The sequence below is a fragment of the Physella acuta genome, unplaced genomic scaffold (assembly GCF_028476545.2).
Source record: "Physella acuta isolate Inbredline_101_S28 unplaced genomic scaffold, ASM2847654v3 ptg000973l, whole genome shotgun sequence".
NCBI classification, from domain to species: domain Eukaryota; kingdom Metazoa; phylum Mollusca; class Gastropoda; family Physidae; genus Physella; species Physella acuta.
Window position 1 is genome coordinate 296,796 of NW_026732490.1, and position 20,797 is coordinate 317,592.

The window sequence follows — 20,797 nt, forward strand, 5'->3', positions numbered from 1 at the left end:
GTAGCATTGATCATTTGGGATCACGCAAAAATTATAAAACACAGAAACTGCATTTTTCACAGTAATTAAAAGAAAATGGTAAAATATTCATTTAAAAAGTGTTCTATTACACTGCTATTCAAATACGCCTATAAAAACTACTATTTAAATAAACCAATGCTAGATCTATATAATATGCACAATATTAAAATGTGTATATTCACTTATCTGATAGAACTAATTTGATTAAATTATTGGTAGAATACGGTCAGTGGAATAGCTTGGAGATTTATTTTTGTTCTTTTAGTAGTTACAGACCATAATAATAAGCAACAACATTCTTGAATTTTAACTGTTACAATTTTTACCTTTTCCAGATTAAAGAAACAACACAGAAATGAAAGGTTAACCAATGCATAATAAATAATATTAATGACACAAGAAAAAATCATTTTTGAAGAAATTAAATCAGCCCCAACAAGTAGCATTTATTTGATGGACATTGTATTTAAATTTGTCAGATGCTGTCTTGGAAAAAGTCAATGACTCAGTTCAGTTTTATAATATAAAAAATTGCAAGTACATTGTAAAATTTAAGCTTCATCCACTGTACCATGTGAAGTGGGGTAATTGCCAATGTCATAGCACCTGTTTTGATTAACATTTCCGTTAATTTGTAACCCAAATGATTTTAGGATTTATAAAATTTGATAAGGAATCACACAAACTTATCGAAAAGCAAAAAAATGTTTGTGAATTATCCAGTTTCCAGGGACGGTATAAAAAAACTTAATTCAAACTACCTAATTTGATGAGACTAAGAAGAAAGCATAAAAGGGGGCAGAAGATGTTAGCAAAAATATTTCATCTCTATGTGGATAATACTTGGTTGCCAGGGAAAGGTACATCTTGGCACTGAGGTGGAAAAACATTTGTAACACCATTCATGAAAGACATGAACATACACGGGTCATTTTTGTGCTTTTGTCTCCATATGTATTCAAAAAAGTGGATATTAAACTGAGGAGAGCTAAGGCTTTTTTTAATTTCATTCCACTGTGATTGGCTGTTAGATTCTAAAGTATCTGACTCTGATTCGGACAGACTGTTAAATTCAATAGAGCTATTTTCTCTTAGCTCAGAAAACTCATCATCCTCAAAAAAATCATATGTGTTCCAGCAATCACTAAGGACAATTGTTCCAGGTTTTATCCATTCTTTTATAACCTTTACTAAGGCATTCTTACTGCACCGGGGCACTACACAGATGAAAAACTTAGCAGTTGCTGGTTCTATTCCACTAAACACCCACTCTTCCTCTCTTTTCTTTTCTCTAGGTAATTTTAATTGTACAAATACACTTTCGTAAAACTCTACAATAACTCCAGGTCCTCCTAATACTTCACTTTCGTTAACACATAGTTCAAAACACACATTTCTACAATAACTTGTCCAATCAGAAACAGTTGTGCCACTGGCTTCTAATTCTTCACTAATACTCTCATAGTTCCATTGGGTAATCCACATAAAGGTTAATATTACTATTTTATCAAAAGAAAGATGACTTGTTTCAAACCATGTCCCTTTTCTGACAGTTCTTTGTACACTATGAAAACCAACCAGTGGACCACTTTGTATTTTACATTTCCAAGCTACCCCATCATGTTTATCTTGCTTTTGAGCCAACTTCATATCTCTTCCACATTTAGGACATATATATCTCTTGGCCAAAATACCGGAGTCCATTAGCCACTGCATCATTTTTACTTTATCCCCAACTAAATTTGCATAAAAATATCTCAAACTAAGTGCTTGTTCATCCATTGAAGTGTAATTTGTTTATTGTAGTTGTTTGAATGTAATAAATGAAAGTCTTGATTATGCTTGATTTTGATTTAGAATGCTGATCTAGATGGGAAAAAAGAATCTAGCTTTAATTATATGTTCATAATACATTTTTTTTCAATATAAAGTTAAAATTATTAATTATAATAACTAGACAAGTAATACACTAATGCCCTATAAGTTGTAAATGTAATTGATTTGCAAAGAACACTTTGTGAGAAAAGACAAAAAAATTGAACTGAGCAATCAGAAAAAATAAGACGCCTCTACAAAAACAAACTATTATAAAAATAAGACGCCTCTACAAAAACAAACTATTATAAAAACGTGACTGACAAACTTGTTTATTATGTAGCTATGTTTTTATTTCTTTTACTGAACTATTGCATCTCTAAGACCTATTAGAAAAGCTTTGTTGTGTGTTGTTATCAAAGAAAACTGTCATTTTTGCAACCAGGCCTACAGCGATTTTAGTCATCACTATAGTGTGTTTTTAAGAGCTCTGCCTTTTTGGATTATGAACAGAAATTACATTCAATTATCATGTTTTAAAAGAATAAACCAGGAATAATCTCTCCTAAGGGGTCGTCCATAAATGACGTCACACTCGTAGAGGAAGGGGGGGTCCGTAATTTTGTGACGGTGTGTGATGAGGGGGAGGGGGTGTTCAGATGGTGTGACGTCACACTTTTGCATTATAAAAAAGCAATGTTAGAAACCAGCTTTAGCCGTTATATCGCGTTTTAGAAAAAGGTTTTAATAAATTGTAATAGGAATTGATCGAAATACTCTATGTTGACAGCGTTCTGACAAGATTCTGAGGAGGGTTGTAGGCTGAGGTGTGACGTCATTTTAGGGTGGGGGGGGGGGGGGGTCTGGGTTTTTGTGACAACGTGTGATGGAGGGGAGGGGGGGGGGAGGTAAAAATGGTCAAAAAAAGCGTGACGTCATTTATGGATGACCCCTAAACTTTCTCGAATATTCTTATATAAAACAACAGGGGATGGCAACTCGGGATATAGACATGATTTTTAATCTATTTTTAATTACTTAAATTTTTAAAATATAATAAAATCTCGTAGAAAAAAGAATTGCACACACGAACGCCAAGCAAAATGTGCAGAATATTATTAGTACTTTATAAATTCATATTCATTTTAGCAGAATCAGAAATCGCATAAATTACTACTTCCGGTCAACAAAAATTACTCAAAATTTGACAGGAGGCAGAGAATTAGATCTTTTACACATGAAATTTCATTTATCTATCTGAAATAGTTCTCAAGTTACAAGCTTTTGAAAAATTGAAAGTAGAAAAAGTTCCACTTCCGGTTATCGGTAACACTTAAAAGTTGATACGGATCTACAAATTTGATAAAATACTTATACATGAAATTTCATCAACCATAACGGTACTCAAGTTATTGTGTTTACAGACACACATAAACACACAGACAAGATTGCAAAACTATGTTTTTCCGACACATGGAGGTGTAAAACGTCAAGATTTGTAAAAATCTCAATTTTTTTTTTGCACGATTACAAGACTTTCTCTAGATCTATATTTCGTATATACGAGAAAGTAAAAAAGAAAAAAGGACAAGCATTCTGAAAATGCTAATAATATAATAATATATAGATCTACTAGCGTACCCGTCCCCGCGCGTTGCCGCGGGAATAGGAGATAGTCCGACGAAATATATAAGAAGGGATTCATCCATGCGTTACCAATCCTATATTCTTAGACTCATGACCTTATTTTCTAAAAGTTATTTATTTAAATGTAAACTATGCCTGCGCTTGGATCATAAATATCGGGACACGGGTTTACCTACACTACCGCGTGAAAACCTTATGTGTACATTAATCAGAACACACTTCGGTGACCACCCATGTGTCAGGGACGAAGAGGGCCGCTCTCAGGAGGCCCCCTCCCCTGATTACAGTATCGCATAGGCGCAGCGTACGACCCCTGGCTCCTTAAAACTAACAGGCGCCATCGTGCTCATAGGATAACCCAGAGTACCAAATATCATCCTGTAAACAATGATGCACATTGCGTCATTCGCTGAAGTGACACAAATGAACAGGATTTTTTTTCTTTTACACGTAAAAATTATTTGATGTGTTTTAAACTCAGTGTGACTGATGCAATATGATAGCGTTACTAATGGTCTATTATTAGATGCTCGATCTCAATTTCTGACTGGATCGTCTAATAATAGATGCTTATTGCATCATTCGCAAAGTGACGAAACTCTACAGTAGGCTCCACATATTCAAAAAGTTATTTTTTCATCTTTCGCAAGATGACGAAACTGTACAGAAGAATTTCCTCGCGTTACAAAGTTATTTTTAGAAGTCTGTTGTAGCTTTACCGCTGAATATAGTAGTACCCCTTACTCGCTATGCAGGACGCTCGATTAACGGATGCCAAGTACCAACATAGTCGCTCTAAAACTTTGGGCGCCAAACCGTGTAATCGTGTATTGACAAAAATTGTACCCTACATGGCGCCGCCCATAAGAAACTTTAGTTTTCTTTTTCGCAGAAATATTCTCAGGAGTATTCTCATCTACTCCTTAAAGTTTCATGGCACTCGGATGAACCGCATCCGAGTTTTTTTTTTATATACCGTGTATAGAGAAAAAAATCGCTTTCCCCTGGGGCGCCGCCCTTGCAATATTAAAATTTTTTTTTTTTGCAGATTCCTACCATTGAGTGATCTAATCATCTCCCCAAAGTTTCATGGTACACAGATGAACGGTGTGAAAACGAAATTTTATAAACCATATATAGAGAAAAATCGCAGCAGCCCGTGGCGCCGCCCTTGCGAAATTAACAAAGGTGTTTTTTTACAGAACCCTTCCCTGAATTGTTCTAATCAACTCCCCCAAAGTATCATGGCTATCGGATAACGGTGTCACACCAAAATCGACTTATTTTTATAAACCGTATATAGAGAAAAATCGCACCCTCCCGTGGCGCCGCCCTTGCGAAATTAAAAATGATTTTTTACAGAACCCTTCCCTAGTGTTTTATAATGAACTCCACAAAGTCTCATGCCTATCGGATAAACGGTGTCACTGCAATTCACTTTTATTATTTTTATATACCGTAAATAGAGAAAAATCGGACCCTCCACTGGCGCCGCCCTTGCGAAATTAAAAATTTTTTTTTTTACAGAACCCTTCCCTAGAGTGGTATAATGAACTCCCCAAAGTCTCATGGCTATCGGATGAACAGTGAGAAATCAAAATAGACTTTTAATTTTATATACCGTATATAGAGAAAAACAAATCGCGCCCTGCCGGGGCGCCACCCCTGCGAATTTGAAATTTTTTTCGCAGAAACCTCCCCAGGAATATTCTCAACAACTTCCCAAAGTTTCACGGCGATGTGATAAGAGGTGTGGTAATGCATAAAAGACACACAGACAGACACACACACACACAGACATACATTGCTTTATATATATATAGATAGATAAATATATATTACGAGAAAAATGGCCCGTTGAGGAAGAATACACCGGGCGCTAGGTTGATAGTGCTGTCTATTTTCTCTAAACTAAAACCACCCCATCCCCCACACACCAACACCCCCCACCCTCACCCCCCCCACACACCAACACCCCCCCCCCCCCCACCCCCACCCCCCAAAAAACATGTCTACCGTCCCATTCAACGAAATATAATTATATACTTTTTCCAGTGTCCGCCCCCTCCCCGAAAATTCTACCCCCGCCCCCGAAAATTTCAAGTACCCCCACCCCTCTCCGGGGAGGAAAAAGTCTGAAAGAAACACTGGTGTCGCGCTTAGCCACTACCCGAAGAATTGCATTAAAGAAATTGCAAGAAAACCACTTTTTAGATTAGACACATTAATTAGGCGGTAATTTTATAGAGTATCGATGAAGAAATTTCTTTTGAGTTAGGGAGGGGGGGGGGGGGGGCTCAGACGTTCTTACGCGGGGGTGGGGCTTCGCCCCTACCCGAAGAATTGTATGAATGAAACCACTGAGATTAGACAAAATTGGGTTTTTATTCAATGTTTACTCGAGAATCAATGACGTCATATTACTGTGTACACTCTCCGGCTTGATAATATTTTCTTCTATATGCTCAATGACGTCATCTATAATAATAGTTTCCCTGTATTTTCATAGTTTCACTATGCATGTTTTTAATTTCCTTGTGTTTTCTCTAGAGCGTTCTTGTCAGACAGATAGATACATAGAGAGACAGCGAAACTATTAATATTAATATACTGACTCTAGACCTACACATTAATAATTATTACTCTAATAATTAATTTACTGATTGCTTCATTTTCTTAAACAATTAAAATATTTAGGCTAGACTTTAATGCATTGTTTTTTGCGTTCTGTATCCCAGTTTAGTTTTCAGTTCTGCATTTTTTTTTTTACATTGTTTGTAAAGAAATACTTTGAAACGTCCAAAATATCCCAGGAATTGAATGGGATGGGGTTCAAAATACATTCACATTGCTTGACTAACTTTAAAAATCATCTTGCTGGTAGATCTAGAATCTAGATAGATTTCTAGATCTAGATTTCAATCGAAAAATTATAGTCTAGAATCTAGAATGTGTGGGGTTTTTGCAGTGAACTAGATCCAGATATTACGACTAAAGATAATTTAATTATTAAGATATCTAGATTCTAGATCTAGATTAGATCTAATCTAGATTCTAGATCTTCTAGATTCTAGTAGAAATCTAGATCTAGATCTAGTAGATTCTAGATCTAGAAGTAAAATCTAGATCTAGAGATTCTAGATCTAGATCTAGATATCTAAATTCTAGGGCATAAGCCTAAAAAAAAATCTAAAATTATTAAAAAATTAATGGACACCAGCGAGTTACAATTAAATGTCAATTATTCTACAATACACAAGTACTTCGATAGTTACTAGATCTAGATCTCATAGATCTAATAATTTACTGTATAGATCTAGATCTAGTAGTAGTACGCTTTAATGTTGTACTGCCAAAAGAAGTTGCATACACCACATGCCCACTGTTACTACGTTATTCCCCCGTTGAATAGGCCTACCTATTTTGATTACGCTGCTCTTTCTTTTAATTGTCTAGCAGTAGTAGCAGACGCTCCAGGTCAAAGGTCCTGCTTGTTTTATATATGGATGACTGGCTTTGTGTTCTAAACATGTTTGTATAGTATAGAGGGGGGGGGGGGGGGTCATCCATAAATGACGTCACGCTTTTTGGACGATTTTTACCTCTCCCTCCCCTCCGTCACAATTAGCCAGACCCCCCCCCCCTCCTAAAATGACGTCACACCTCAACCCCCCCCCCCCCTCAAAAAATTAATTGCAGTTGAATTTTTCTTAAAATACGATATTTCCCGATAATCTTGTCTGAACTGTTAACATAGAATATTTTAATCAATTCCTATTACAATTTATTAAAACAGAATTCTAAAATGCGAAATAACGGCTAAAATTAAAATTAGTTTTCTAACATTGCTTTTTTTAAAATGCACAAGTGTGACGTCACACTATCTCCCCCCCCCCCCCCCCAGTTTCTGTGGTCAAAATTACTACTTCAATAGACTCAATTTGGCTGTTATATTTTTTTTCCTCTCAAATAAACTTCCATTTTCCCCATAGGTAGTGTAGTATAGCTTATTTCTATATTAGCTATTTATATATCAGAATAATGTGTGTGAGTAGATACCATTAAACTTGGTACTGTTTGTCAAAGTGATGCCTTCATTTTGTTTATTAAGCTCACACACTAAGAGATCTTGTGCTGCATTATTTGCTACTGTTGATATCAAAATTACTAGACATGTTCTATTTCGAGTGTTACAGTTACTGTTTCCCTATCAAGAATTTTTTGTTTAACCTTTAATTTCTCAACAGCAATCTCAGCAAAGAAAGCAATTGTACACTAGCCACACTATGCTTCATAGACGGGGATAGGACTTAGAAGCTGACATTGTTTTGTTGTTGAGCTCCACTCCAGCATTAGTCAGATCAAAAATTTTCTTGCTCCGCCGAGCTGAGCATCTTTCAGTCATCACTGTGGGGCGTTAGATTCAAGAGCCTCACTTGGATAAAAATAAAATGTCTGAAAGAAACATAACTTTGTCCCTAGTTTTGACCTGCATTAAATACACATGCTGGCCTTGAACAGCAGAGTTTTCTTGTTACGGGCTATCTGAATTATCTCCTCTCTGCTAAAAGCCTAATATTCTCAGAAATGAACAGATCACTTTTAAAGTATTAAAGGAAGCAAGTTTTAAATTGGGGACGAAGTGGTCTAGCGGTAGAGAACTGGGCTGCTAACCCATAAGTCTCGAGTTTGAATCCGGGGTTCAAGTCAGTAGACCGTCCCAGAGTCCACCCAACTCTAATGGGTACCTAACTCATGTTAGGGAAAGTAAAGGCGGCTGGGCATAGTGCTGACCACACTATCCCTTCATATGCCGAGGTCACGGAAACTCTACTTGCCCCATAGACCGACAGGCCTGAAAGGGAACTTTACTAAGTTTTAAATGATAAAAATAACACTGTAAGAAAAAAATAATAATTTCAGGCATACTAAATATAATCAGGGGTGGACAGGGCCAGCAGAAAAATTATGGTTGGCCACCTGGAAGAAATCCCAGTGGGTCGCCCTGATCAAGCTTGAACTTGAAAGGAAACATATATACTATTAGTATTATAATGAGCCCTTTTTATTTATTTTCTGGACTGCAAGGGCACAACCAGTCTTCCCCTGAACATATTATTTAATTAAAATAGTTTTTAAAACAACAAAAATGCTAATAAATAGATTATTTGATATATTTTAATTGTTTATAAAATACATGACATAAAGTATGAAGAATCTGGAAATGAGTGTGAGTAAATAACAAAAATACTTTGTGTGGTAGTATATAAATCAATACACTGAAAGTTATTGTAACAAAATAATACACTTAATATGAACAATTTGAATTAAATATGAAATAAATAAGATATGTATGTAATATTAGAACAAAATTGGTATTTGTACATTTTATGGTAAATACAACTGAATAAAATTTCAATGAACATGCAACATTTTATCCATTATGAAAATGAAATTCCAGGACCAGATTAATCCCCAGTTGCCTCTAGAGATCCCCTAAAATTAGGTAGCCATCTGAGCTGGATTGTGTTACTATGTAGGCTCAATCTTAGAGACCAGCCTATCAAAAAGAGAATCTGCCTCAATGCTTCAGGATGAGGAAAAATAAATGCTGGACAACCTCTTGAAGATAACCTGTAGTGAAATTTTGCTAATAGAAAGAGAAAGTACTAAAAATAATATAGTTTAATTGTAATTTTAAAAAATCATGGGAAACAAAACTTAATTGTAAGGACAAGTGCAAAATTTAAGTTGAATCAAAATAAGAACTTAAACTAAACAAGTTAAAGCAATATTTTAATGAACAAACCTTTTACATGTTGGCCAAAACCAATAGCATGATATATATATTTTAACATTTCAATAGAGAAGAAAAATAAATAAAGCAACTTAATTGTAAATAAAATCAAGTAGCCTACTGCTACAGCACATGTTTTTCATGTTTATTTATAGCTCACAAACAACTGAGATATACTACAAGTATTTCTTAATCTTCTTGGCATTACAATACAGCAAAAAGAAAAAATTTTAACCTGTTAATCATGGCTTTTAGGTGGAAAAACATTTGTAACACCATTCATGAAAGACATGAACATACAAGGATCATTTTTGTGCTTTTGTCTCCATATGTATTCAAAAAAGTGGATATTAAATTGACAAGAGCTAAGGCTTTTTTTAATTTCACTCCATTTACTATAAGCTTCAGGAGCATCTAACTGGGATTCGGACAGACTGTTAAATTCAATAGAGCTATTGTCTCTAAGCTGTGTGAACTCATCATCCTCCAAACAATTGTATGTGTTCCAGCAATCACCAAGGACAACAGTTCCGGGTTTTATCCATTCTTTTAGAACCTTTACTAAGGCATCAGTGCTGCGGTGGGGCACAATACAGATGAAAAATTTAGCAGTTGCTGGTTCTATTCCTCCAAATACCCACTTTCCTTCAATTCGCTTGTTTTTAGGCAATTTTACTTTTCCCAATAAACACTCATAAAACTCAACAGTAACACCAGGTCCACCTAATACTTCACTTTCGTTAACACATAATTGAACACAAACATTTCTGCAATAACTTGTCCATTCAGTAACAGTACAAGAACTTGCTTGTAATTCTTCAATTATACTATCACAATTCCATTGTGTAATCCACATAAAGGTTAATAGTAGCATTTTGTCGAACGATAATTTACTGGTTTCAAACCACGTTCCTTTTCTTATTGTTCTCTCCATTTCATGGTTTTCAGGACCAGTTCTAGATCTAGTTCTTAATGAACACTTCCAAATAACACCATCTTTTAAACATTTTCTTAAAACCAACATCATATTTTTTCCACATTTAGGACAGGTATATCTGTTGGTCAAAAATCCTAAATCCATAAGCCAGTGTGCCATTTTCTTTTTATCCCCCACAAAATGAACATAAAAGAATCTCAGGCTTACTTCTTGTTGTGCCATTTTAAATAACAAAAACTGGTCTGAACAAGACAATATTTGAATAATGAATATTAATTTAGTAAATTAGTTACTAATTAGGCCTAATAATAGTATTTAGTATTTAATAGGCCTATCAAACTATCAATATTTGAGTCAATATTTGACTATTAATATTATTTGACAGTAGGTACTTCCTAAAATCCTTAGTGACTGGTGATTTAGAATTTAGGGCAATTTTGAATTTAGGGACGTAATTTTAATTTTGTATTATGATTTTATTTATCGAGATCTAGTCGAGATCTAGAACTATAGGTATTAGGTATAGGCCAGCCTATTAACTAAAACATTCTAGATTACATAGATATATCTTATTTATCTAGATCTAGATAGAGAAGTGTGTTTTCTAGATCTAGATTTCTAGATCTAGCATTCTTGTCGATAATTTTGCAAAATAAAAAGTTTGGTTTGATCTAGCAGACAAAATTTGGTTTATTATTTTTATGCAGTTCCAGGCAGTTCAAAAGTACTACTGCATGAAAAGCTGGCTCCAAATTGCTTCACTTAGTTGTTGCCAGAAAGCATATTTTTCAACCAAAATTGAATATTTTATAACATTTGTGAAATAATTACAAAATCACTACCACCGGTTTTTAGAGGCTAGAAATATTCAAGCAAAAAATTACTATTACTATAATAGTAATTTAATTCATCAAACTACAGGGTGTTATATTATTTAATATAAATAAACTATATGGCTGGTAAACTATAGGGCTGGTAAGTAGGTCACCAATCAGTTCTACGGCTCAATAAAACCTGCATGAGCCATAGAACTGGTTGGTGACCTACTTACCAGCCATATAGGCCTGCCCCATTGTAAAATTAAGTAAAGCGTAATTAATATCAACATTTCCCTTATTATTTTTAATATAGGCCTAATCAACGTTGACCTACCTCTGACTATGACCTATGGGGTCATCTATTAACGATGTCGCGTTTTGTCCACCCCCCCCCCCACCCCCACTCACTCTCTATCGTTACCAAAAACCAACAAGAAACAATAAAATAATTTTGACTGTCACTCACACACCCTTTACACACATGTGTGTCCAAAAACCACCTCGACCTCATGCGACACACCATTGCAAGGTAACCACATCCCCCCCCCCCATCCAATACCACACACAACACTGCCATGTCATACTTTGAAACTAAAAAAAAAACAACAAATTATTCTAAATAAATTTATAATTTAGAACATTTTATTTAAAGCGAATAAAATAACATCTTTATTGTCCTTAAAGGATATGTCATTCATCTTGTACACAACCATTCTAAATGACTATATAACATTTGTTTTACTTTTTGTGTTACAAAAAATCAAGAAATACAGTGTATCTGTGTCAGTGTTATATAAAACTGCTGCAAACAACCATAAATTTCACATAGCAGAATCTATCAAAACGACAAACTACTCCAACCCATTTACATTACAGGGCTATCACATGTACCTGAATATTATGTAGACTACAGGAATAACATTTATATTAATGAAGCTTCACTAAAATACGAATAGACTAGAGTTCTTGATTGTAATATAAACATGATAAAAATTATATGATGATCATCAGATTAAATAAACACGTAGGTAAGTAGGGCCTACATAAAAAAAAAACGTTGAACAACGATCCACCATAAAACACACAGACTGTATGACAGTCTTGTGGCTACAGTAAGGTACAAACAATAGCGTCTGATGGTATCCTAGACTAGACTCCATTGACGCTAATAGTATCATTACAAAGTTTCTATTTGTTTAGGTCTTCTCTTCTTATTCAAATATAATATACTCGTCTTAATTCGATTTCTTGTTGGAATGGTGATAATTCATTTTTAAATCTCAACATCTATTAAGTAAAAGATTGTGAAGATGGCAAAGATTGTCTCTTTCTGCCATCTTTCGTGCCGTGTCCCCTTCGTTGTTTACAACATCCGGACACGCCCCTTTCTTCATCAACAGCTCGACCAAATTGGCGTTATTGATTTTAACAGCAAACAAAATGGCGGTCCACCCATAGGAGTCAGCAACGTTGACGTCTGCACTGTGGCTTAGAAGGAGGGCGACGTTATCCAGCAGACTCAAGTCTGTGGCCACCATCAGGGGAGTTAAACCGTCGTTCGCGGCGTCATTGGCATCGCAGCCCGTGTCGAGGAAAAATTCTAACACTTTAGAGTTGCTGTTCTTGGCTGCGAATATGACAACATTCCAGCCTTCGTTGTCTTTCATGTTGACGTCTGCTCCACGTTTGATCAAATAAGAGACAACTTCCTTACTGGCACTCTCGGCTGCTATCATCAGGGAGGTGAACCCACCTCGAGCAATGTGATTGACATTACCGTCATTATCTAGCAAAAGTTTGATGACGTCAACATCGCCTTGTCTAACACCATGCATCAATGGGCTCCATCCATTCGAATCTTCACTGTTGACGTCAGCGCTACGGATGATTAAAAATCTGGCAATAGAAACATTTCCGTTTGCCGCGCTAACCATCAGGGCAGTGACCCCATCGTCTGCTGATTGGTTCACGTGACATCCACATTCAACTAATCGTTTCACGAGCTCCAGGTTAATATGTGTGGATGCCGCCATTAAAGCCGTATATCCCTGGTTATCCGTGTGGTTTGGGTTAGCGCCATGTTTGATCAAAAGTTCAACGACCTCAGGTGACCCTCCGTCTGCTGCAATCAGTAGAGTTGTCTTCCCATCATTGGTCACGTGATTCACATCGCCGCCCTTCTCTAACAGGAAACTGATATTTTCTTTGTTATCATCTTTAACAGCCAACAACAGCGCTGTCCAGCCGTGTTGGTCAACGATATGTTGGTCAGCACCTCTGGTAACCAAGACAACCAGACATTTATTTTGGCCACTCTTTGCTGCCAGCATTAACGCCGTCTGACCATCAACATTGACGTAATCTATCTTTGCCCCTTGGTCTAACAACAGGTTGACGCTATCAACATGGCCATTGCTTGCAGCGTACATCAGCGCCGTGTGTCCGGTCTCGTCTCTCAAGTTCACGTCCGCACGTCTAGACAACAAGAGCTCCAGGAAATCCTTCCGTCCGTTCTCTGCTGCCATCATCAGAGCCGTGCGTCCAGTTAGAGAGACGCGGTTGACGTCAGCACCACGTGACAGTAAGACCAGCACGTGCTGTTTGTTGCCTCCCTTCACGGCCTGCATCAGAGCGGTCTCTCCGTTCTTATCACACGCATCAACATCAGCCCCAGCCTCAAGTAAAACAGCCAACACTTTCCTCATCTCCTTGCTAACAGCAGACCTCAATGCCTTGAAAAACGGCTCAAAAGATTTCTTTAATTGACCATTGTCAAGTAAGTCCATCTGATAAAATATCATAAATAAATTTAATACAAAAAAGAAAAGCTGCAAAAATAAATTTTTACTGTTGTTATTTTGAGACATTTCTTCATTCAACTTGATCTGCTTTTTTATCTCCAAGAAGAGATTTTGCATTATGGGATAGTTTTTAATTAACTGTTCAAAGTTCGAGTCTGTCTGCGGGTCGTCTGCAAGCATCAACGCCTTGAAAGCCATCAATAAAGGCTGGGCATTTTCCATGACGACATTGATCAATTGTAAGTGCGACATGTCGACACTGTGTTGGTTCTTGGGAACTAACAATATTTTTACGAGGGCCATAAACAGAAGCTTCAAATCTTCCTTGATGTTGCGACTTTTTAGTAACTGTTCTATATAAACTTCAAGTTGATTGTTGACAGTGTGCATTAAGACTGTCCAGCCATTGTCGTCTGAAATTTTAACGTTTGCGCCATGTTGAATTAACAGCTCGAGTGTTTGTAACGGTGCTCCGTGTTTTGCCGCCATCATTAAAGCTGTCTGCCGGTTGTTCGACAAGTGATTGACGTCACTTCCATGATCCAGAAGTTTCTGCACAGAAGAGACATTGACTCCACCAGCGGCGAACATGAGAGCCGTGACGCCATCTTTAGTTGTCTTCTTTACTCTGGCCCCGTGTCTGATTAACATCTCGATGTTGTTGTCTAATGAACAGATAGAGGCACACATTAGCGCTGTGACGCCGTCTTTAGACGCCATGTTGACACTGACGCCACTGTCTATCAACATCTCTACAATCTGCGAGTCACCTTGCAGTGACGCGTACATTAAAGACGAAAAACCTTGGCAATCTCTGGACTGTATATCTGCACCACGATCTATTAAGTAGCTGGCTATTTCTTTCCGACCAGAATACACCGCCGCCATTACTGGAGTAAACCCTTTCGTATGAGGCTGGTTTACACAAACCCCGCGGTTTAACAGATCGGTTAGGTTTTGTTCGTTGCCAGACCTAGCCGCCAGCAACAGGGGCGTCCACCCATCATTATCTCGCTGGTTGAGATTGGCACATCTATTCATTAAAATACGAAATACTTCTGAGTGGTTCGCGATCATCAAGGCGGTGATTCCTTCATCATCTGCTTGGTTCACATCTGCACCGTTATCTAGCAGTAGTAAAACTGTTGGATCATCGCCTCTACCAGCGGCAAACATCAGGGGCGTCACCCCTTGGTTGTTGCAGGCGTTGACCCCCGCCCCTGACATGACGAGAACGGCGCAGACTTGCACGTGACCGTTGGACGCGGCTACCATCAGAGCTGTGTTGCCGTCGTCATCCATCTGCCCAGCATCAGCTCCTGCGCCCAGCAACAGCTCCACAGCTTCCATCTCTCCAGCTTGCGAGGCGTACATCAGCGCAGTCCATCTTTTCTTGTCCTGTAGCGTCACGTCTGCGCCATGTTTGATCAGCTGTTGCATTATGTCTAAACGAGCAAAGTTATTTACTCTGAAATCACCACTTTGTTGCTGGATCATTTCCAAAGCACCAACATTATTCACTCCTGCAAGACCAATCTGGTGCTGCACATTTGGCTGCACATTTCCCAAAGCAACAAAATTATTTAGTCCTGCAAGACCAATTTGTTGCTGGATCATTTCCAAAGGACCAAAATTATTTACTCCTGCAAGACCATGTTGCTGCACATTTTGCTGCACATTTCCCAAAGCAAGAAAATTATTTACTCCTGCAAGACCAATTTGTTGCTGCACATTTTGCTGCACATTTCCCAAAGCACCAAAATTATTTACTCCTGCAAGACCAATCTGTTGCTGCACATTTTGCTGCACATTTCCCAAAGCAAGAAAATTATTTAGTCCTGCAAGACCAATCTGTTGCTGCACATTTTGCTGCACATTTCCCAAAGCAAGAAAATTATTTACTCCTGCAAGACCAATCTGTTGCTGCACATTTTGCTGCACATTTCCCAAAGCAAGAAAATTATTTACTCCTGCAAGACCAATCTGTTGCTGCACATTTTGCTGCACATTCCCCAAAGCACCAAAATTATTTACTCCTGCAAAACCAATTTGTTGCTGTGTTATTTCTAATTGACCTTCAACCAAATGCCTATTGCTTATTTCTCCCACTCCGCTAAAATAAGCCGCCAGCATCAACGCTGTGACGCCATCAATCGTCATCTCATTGACCTCCACGTCTTTCCCCAGCAACATTTTAAACAGGGCAGAGTTTCCAGAGCTGACCGCTGCCATCAGTACAGTCCACTGGTCAAGTCTGATACACTCAAGTTTGGCGCCGTGCTCCAGCAGGGTACGCACGACCTTGACCTTCCCATGCTCGGCCGCCACCAGCAAAGCGTTGACCCCGTAAACTGTAGCGTACTCCACCTCTGCTCCCTTCCTGATCAGGTGTTTGACGTTGCCATGGTTACCGTGTCTGGATGCAAACATCAGAGCCGTCCAACCTCGAGACTCGTTTCTGTTCACGTCAGCCCCAAATTTGAGCAGAGACTTTAGAATTTCTGTGTGTCCACATTCAGCTGCTATCATCAGCGCTGTGACGCCGAACATGGACGTGTCGTCTACTTGTTTTGTTTGTAAAATAGTTTGTATCACCTCCCCCATGTTATCATTCACCACACTAGTCAGCAGTGAAGGCATGGATGCGTCCTCACGGATGTTTACATTGTAAAAGTTGTTTGCCCCGACAAAGTTACCATCACGCAAAGGTAGCAGTTCTTTTACTCTGTAATTTACATTAGGCAAAGATTCCATTCTTGAAAATACTTTACTAGGCGGATTGTTTTAAGTATATGCCAGTTGTCTGGGGGTTGAAAAAGCAAGCCACACATGAGTGTTACATCAAGAAATAAAGCGGGAGTGATCTCCCCTAAACGTTCTCGATATATATATATATATATATATATATATATATATATATATATATATATATATATATATATATATATATATATATATATATATATACTACAACTCAAGTTTACATGTTTGATAATTTTTTGTTTGTTTGTTTGTCTGTATGGTTACAGGAGAGAATCTGCATTATGTGTAGAGCTGTAAAATAGTATTTAGGAAGAGAACAATGTTCTTTTTTAAACTTTTAAACACACCGTTAATCACAAATTAATTTAAAGACGTTAATTAATTTATTGATGTATTCAATGGTATATTAATCACAGTAATTAATTTTTTTTATAGTGACGTCATATGATTTATTTACTTTTTACAACAATAATGGCGGCTTCCATCGAATATTTTGTTGCACATTCAAACGTTTAACGCATTATAAAGCTAATTTTCCGTCGGCTATAGCTTTAACGATACTTCTGTTTGTTATTTTTATTTCGTTCCAACACTAATATCAAATTTGAACAGTCCTTTTCATTAAGTATACAATAAATTCTCTAGATCTAGAATCTACAAATCAGATGTCGAAAGGGAAAAGTTATAGATTGAGAATAAAAGTAAAATATATCATTAGTTACGTTTTTAATTCTACGAGACTAGATAGGTAAGAAATTAGCGAGTTAGGGACCATGCATGGTCCGATAGGCAAATTTATCAATCACATCTAAAAATAAAATTGAAAAAAAATTGACATGATGTCTCGAACCCGTATTTTATTTTTAGATGTGATTGATAAAGTTGCCTATCGGACCTTGTTGGCGGGGTACAGGGCAGGTGAAGTAGATTCCACCTGTTTCTGTGTCCTCGGCATATGAAAGGATAGTGTGGTCAGACCCATGCTCAGCCGAAATCGGCGTTTTTAAAAGACAAAACACGTCTTTTTAAATATGGGGTCTGGTTGTTTTGTGACGATAAGTGATAGACCTGATGTCATTTACGGATGACCCCCGAAACCCACATTTATCTAACTAGATAACGGGTAGTCTAGTTCTTATTTAACACTACGGGGATGCAACGCGCGATATAGACATGATTTTTAATCCATTTTTAATTACTTAAACTTTTTAAAATAGAATAGAATCTCGTAGAAAAAAGAATTGCGCAGCAAGTGAATGGAATATTGTTAGTACTTTATAAATTCATTTTTGTTTTTTGATAAATCAGAAATAGCTTAAATTACTAATTTCGGTCAACGGAAATTACTCAAAATTTGAATAATATTCAAGAATATTCGAGGAAGTTTAGGGGAGATCACTCTCGGTTTATTTAAATTGTAAAATTGAGCAAACTGCCCAAAGCTGACCGTGCCAATTCAATATTTAAAAAAAAAGAAGTCGCGATGTAAGGATTTTTTTTGGGGGGGGGGGGGGGGGGGGGTTGGGGGGCAGCGGCATTTTATGACGAAATATGTCCATAAGTTGGGAGAGAGGGTAAAATCGTTTGAAAATGTTGACGTCATTTATGAATGACATCTATAAATAAAGTAAGATACTAGGTCCATTTTTTACTTCATTATTTGACAGTAGGCCACATATAAAATAATTTAATTAAGCTGTTCCATTGATTGTCGGTGTGGCAACAGATTTGGCACAGCTTCATAAATAGCACTTTCCCCGATAGTTGCCAGTGAAGTATACTCGTGACCAATCAAACATTGATATTTCACAATGTGTTTGTGGGATTGATATTAGACAACATTAACACAAATGACTGTCACAAATTTGTCTTAGAAACAAAATGTCCTACCTTTCAACCGACAACACAAAATGTAAACAGCTTCATTGGAATCGAAATGAAAACATTCTGCGGGAATTCCCCGATGTTTATTGGCTAAGCACATGACCCAGCTCTAAAAATAGAATAAACGATTAGGTTTTTTTTTTCATATTCTCGTAGCTAGCTGATAGTAAAGATTTCCTAGAGCTAACTTACTAAGCCTATAGGAAAATTTGTGAAGTGGGTGAAACCGTTTCATTCGTTTCAGTTTCAAATTAGAATCGATTCTAAATATTTAAAAAAAAAATATCGTGATAAAAAAATGAATGTAAAGTAATAAAAAGCAATCCCCCCCCCCAATACCCCGTCCAATACCCCTATTACAAGTATTATTGGTTGTACATACAAAAAACTTTCTGGTGTGTTTAACGTAACGGACCAGCCGGCGGCCCTGTGGTCGTTAGAGGACTGGGGGGGCCCTGTGGACGTTAGAAAACTAGGGGCCCGTGGACCTTAGAAGACTGGGGGCCCTGTGAACGTTAGAAGACTGGGGGCCCTGTGGACGTTAGAAGACTGGGGGCCCCGTGGACGTTAGAAGACTGGGGGCCCTGTGGACGTTAGAAAACTGGGGGCCCGTGGACCTTAGAAGACTGGGGGCCCTGTGAACGTTAGAAGACTGGGGGCCCTGTGGACGTTAGAAGACTGGGGGCCCAGACCAGCCGGCGGCCCTGTGAACGTTAGAAGACTGGGGGTCCTGTGGACGTTAGAAAACTGGGGGCCCGTGGACCTTAGAAGACTGGGGGCCCTGTGGACGTTAGAAGACTGGGGGCCCAGACCAGCCGTCGGCCCTGTGGACGTTAGAAGACTGGGGGCCCTGTGGAAGTTAGAAGACTGGGGGCCCAGAGGACGTTAGAAGACTGGGGGCCCAGAGGACGTTAGAAGACTGGGGGCCCAGAGGACGTTAGAAGACTGGGGGCCCAGAGGACGTTAGAAGACTGGGGGCCCAGAGGACGTTAGAAGACTGGTGGCCCTGTGGAAGTTAGAAGACTGGGGCCGATAGGACGTTAGAAGACTGGGACCCCCGTGGACGTTAGAAGACTGGGGGCCCAGAGGACGTTAGAAGACTGGGGGCCCACAGGACGTTAGAAGACTGGGGGTCCTGTGGACGTTAGAAGACTGGGGGCCCAGACCAGCCGGCGGCTCCGTGGAAGTTAGAAGACTGGGGGCCCTGTGGACGTTAGAAGACTGGGGGCCCTGTGGACGTTAGAAGACTGGGGGCCCTGTGGAAGTTAGAAGACTGGGGGCCCTGTGGACGTTAGAAGACTGGTGGCCCTGTGGAAGTTAGAAGACTGGGGGCCCTGTGGACGTTAGAAGACTGGGCGCCCTGTGGAAGTTAGAAGACTGGGGGCCCTGTGGACGTTAGAAGACTGGTGGCCCTGTAGAAGTTAGAAGACTGGGGGCCCAGAGGACGTTAGAAGACTGGTGGCCCTGTGGAAGTTAGAAGACTGGGGGCCCAGAGGACGTTAGAAGACTGGGGGCCCAGAGGACGTTAGAAGACTGGGGGCCCAGAGGACGTTAGAAGACTGGGGGCCCCTTGGACGTTAGAAGACTGGGGGGCCAGACCAGCCGGCGGCTCCGTGGACGTTAGAAGACTGGGGGCCCTGTGGACGTTAGAAGACTGGGGGCCCTGTGGACGTCAGAAGACTGGGGGCCCTGTGGAAGTTAGAAGACTGGGGGCCCTGTGGAAGTTAGAAGACTGGGGGCCCTGTGGACGTTAGAAGACTGGGGGCCCTGTGGACGTTAGAAGACTGGGGGCCCTGTGGACGTCAGAAGACTGGTGGCCCATAGGACGTTAGAAGACTGGGGCCCCCGTGGACGTTAGAAGACTGGGGGCCCCTTGGACGTTAGAAGACTGGGGGGCCAGACCAGCCGGCGGCTCCGTGGACGTTAGAAGACTGGGGGCCCCGTGGACGTTAGAAGACTGGGGGCCCCGTGGACGTTAGAAGACTGGGGGCCCTTGCCCTCAGAAACCTACCCATGTTTTTGCTATATTAAAAGTAGAGGAAAGAGCTGACACACATTTATACTGTTCTGTATAATACTTAATTACGTTTGTCTAATTTTGTTTTTATTAAAAAATATTTTGATATATACTATACCTGTTTGCTATTTATTCTATGTATTAATTCTATTTCTTATAAAAGTAAATTTATATTTAGGATAAATGCTAACAATTCAAACCTTGACCTAAGTTAACAGAAACTAAGTTGATATAAAAGTGCACTAAGCACACCTCATACAACTAAATTGATATAAAAGTGCATTAACACACCTCCCA

The 20,797-nt window shown here is 38.8% G+C and overlaps 4 protein-coding genes across 4 annotated transcripts in view; all 4 read right to left on the reverse strand.

Moving 5' to 3' along the window:
• Positions 1-1,831, reverse strand: part of LOC131954116 (uncharacterized) — a 245,497-nt gene extending 243,666 nt beyond the window's left edge. Inside the window, exon 1 of the mRNA XM_059317646.1 lies at positions 113-1,831. Coding sequence (XP_059173629.1) covers positions 850-1,803 — 954 coding nt within the window. The 5' untranslated portion in view covers positions 1,804-1,831 and the 3' untranslated portion in view covers positions 113-849. The remainder of the gene's footprint in view (positions 1-112) is intronic.
• Positions 1,832-8,660: 6,829 nt separating this feature from the next.
• Positions 8,661-11,032, reverse strand: LOC131954117 (uncharacterized). The gene is made up of 2 exons (XM_059317647.1): positions 10,776-11,032; positions 8,661-10,459 (listed from the first exon to the last, which is right to left on the reverse strand). The coding sequence occupies exon 2, from the start codon at positions 10,437-10,439 to the stop codon at positions 9,519-9,521; it is 921 nt and encodes a 306-aa protein (XP_059173630.1). The 5' UTR covers positions 10,440-10,459; positions 10,776-11,032; the 3' UTR covers positions 8,661-9,518.
• A 659-nt stretch (positions 11,033-11,691) lies between these two features.
• Positions 11,692-18,559, reverse strand: LOC131954109 (ankyrin-2). The gene is made up of 3 exons (XM_059317631.1): positions 18,490-18,559; positions 13,891-16,639; positions 11,692-13,821 (listed from the first exon to the last, which is right to left on the reverse strand). The coding sequence occupies exons 2-3, from the start codon at positions 16,588-16,590 to the stop codon at positions 12,316-12,318; spliced, it is 4,206 nt and encodes a 1,401-aa protein (XP_059173614.1). The 5' UTR covers positions 16,591-16,639; positions 18,490-18,559; the 3' UTR covers positions 11,692-12,315.
• Positions 18,560-19,101: 542 nt separating this feature from the next.
• On the reverse strand, positions 19,102-20,305 carry LOC131954110 (uncharacterized). The gene is made up of 4 exons (XM_059317633.1): positions 20,243-20,305; positions 20,018-20,146; positions 19,596-19,713; positions 19,102-19,307 (listed from the first exon to the last, which is right to left on the reverse strand). The coding sequence occupies exons 1-4, from the start codon at positions 20,303-20,305 to the stop codon at positions 19,102-19,104; spliced, it is 516 nt and encodes a 171-aa protein (XP_059173616.1).
• Positions 20,306-20,797: the final 492 nt, after the last annotated feature.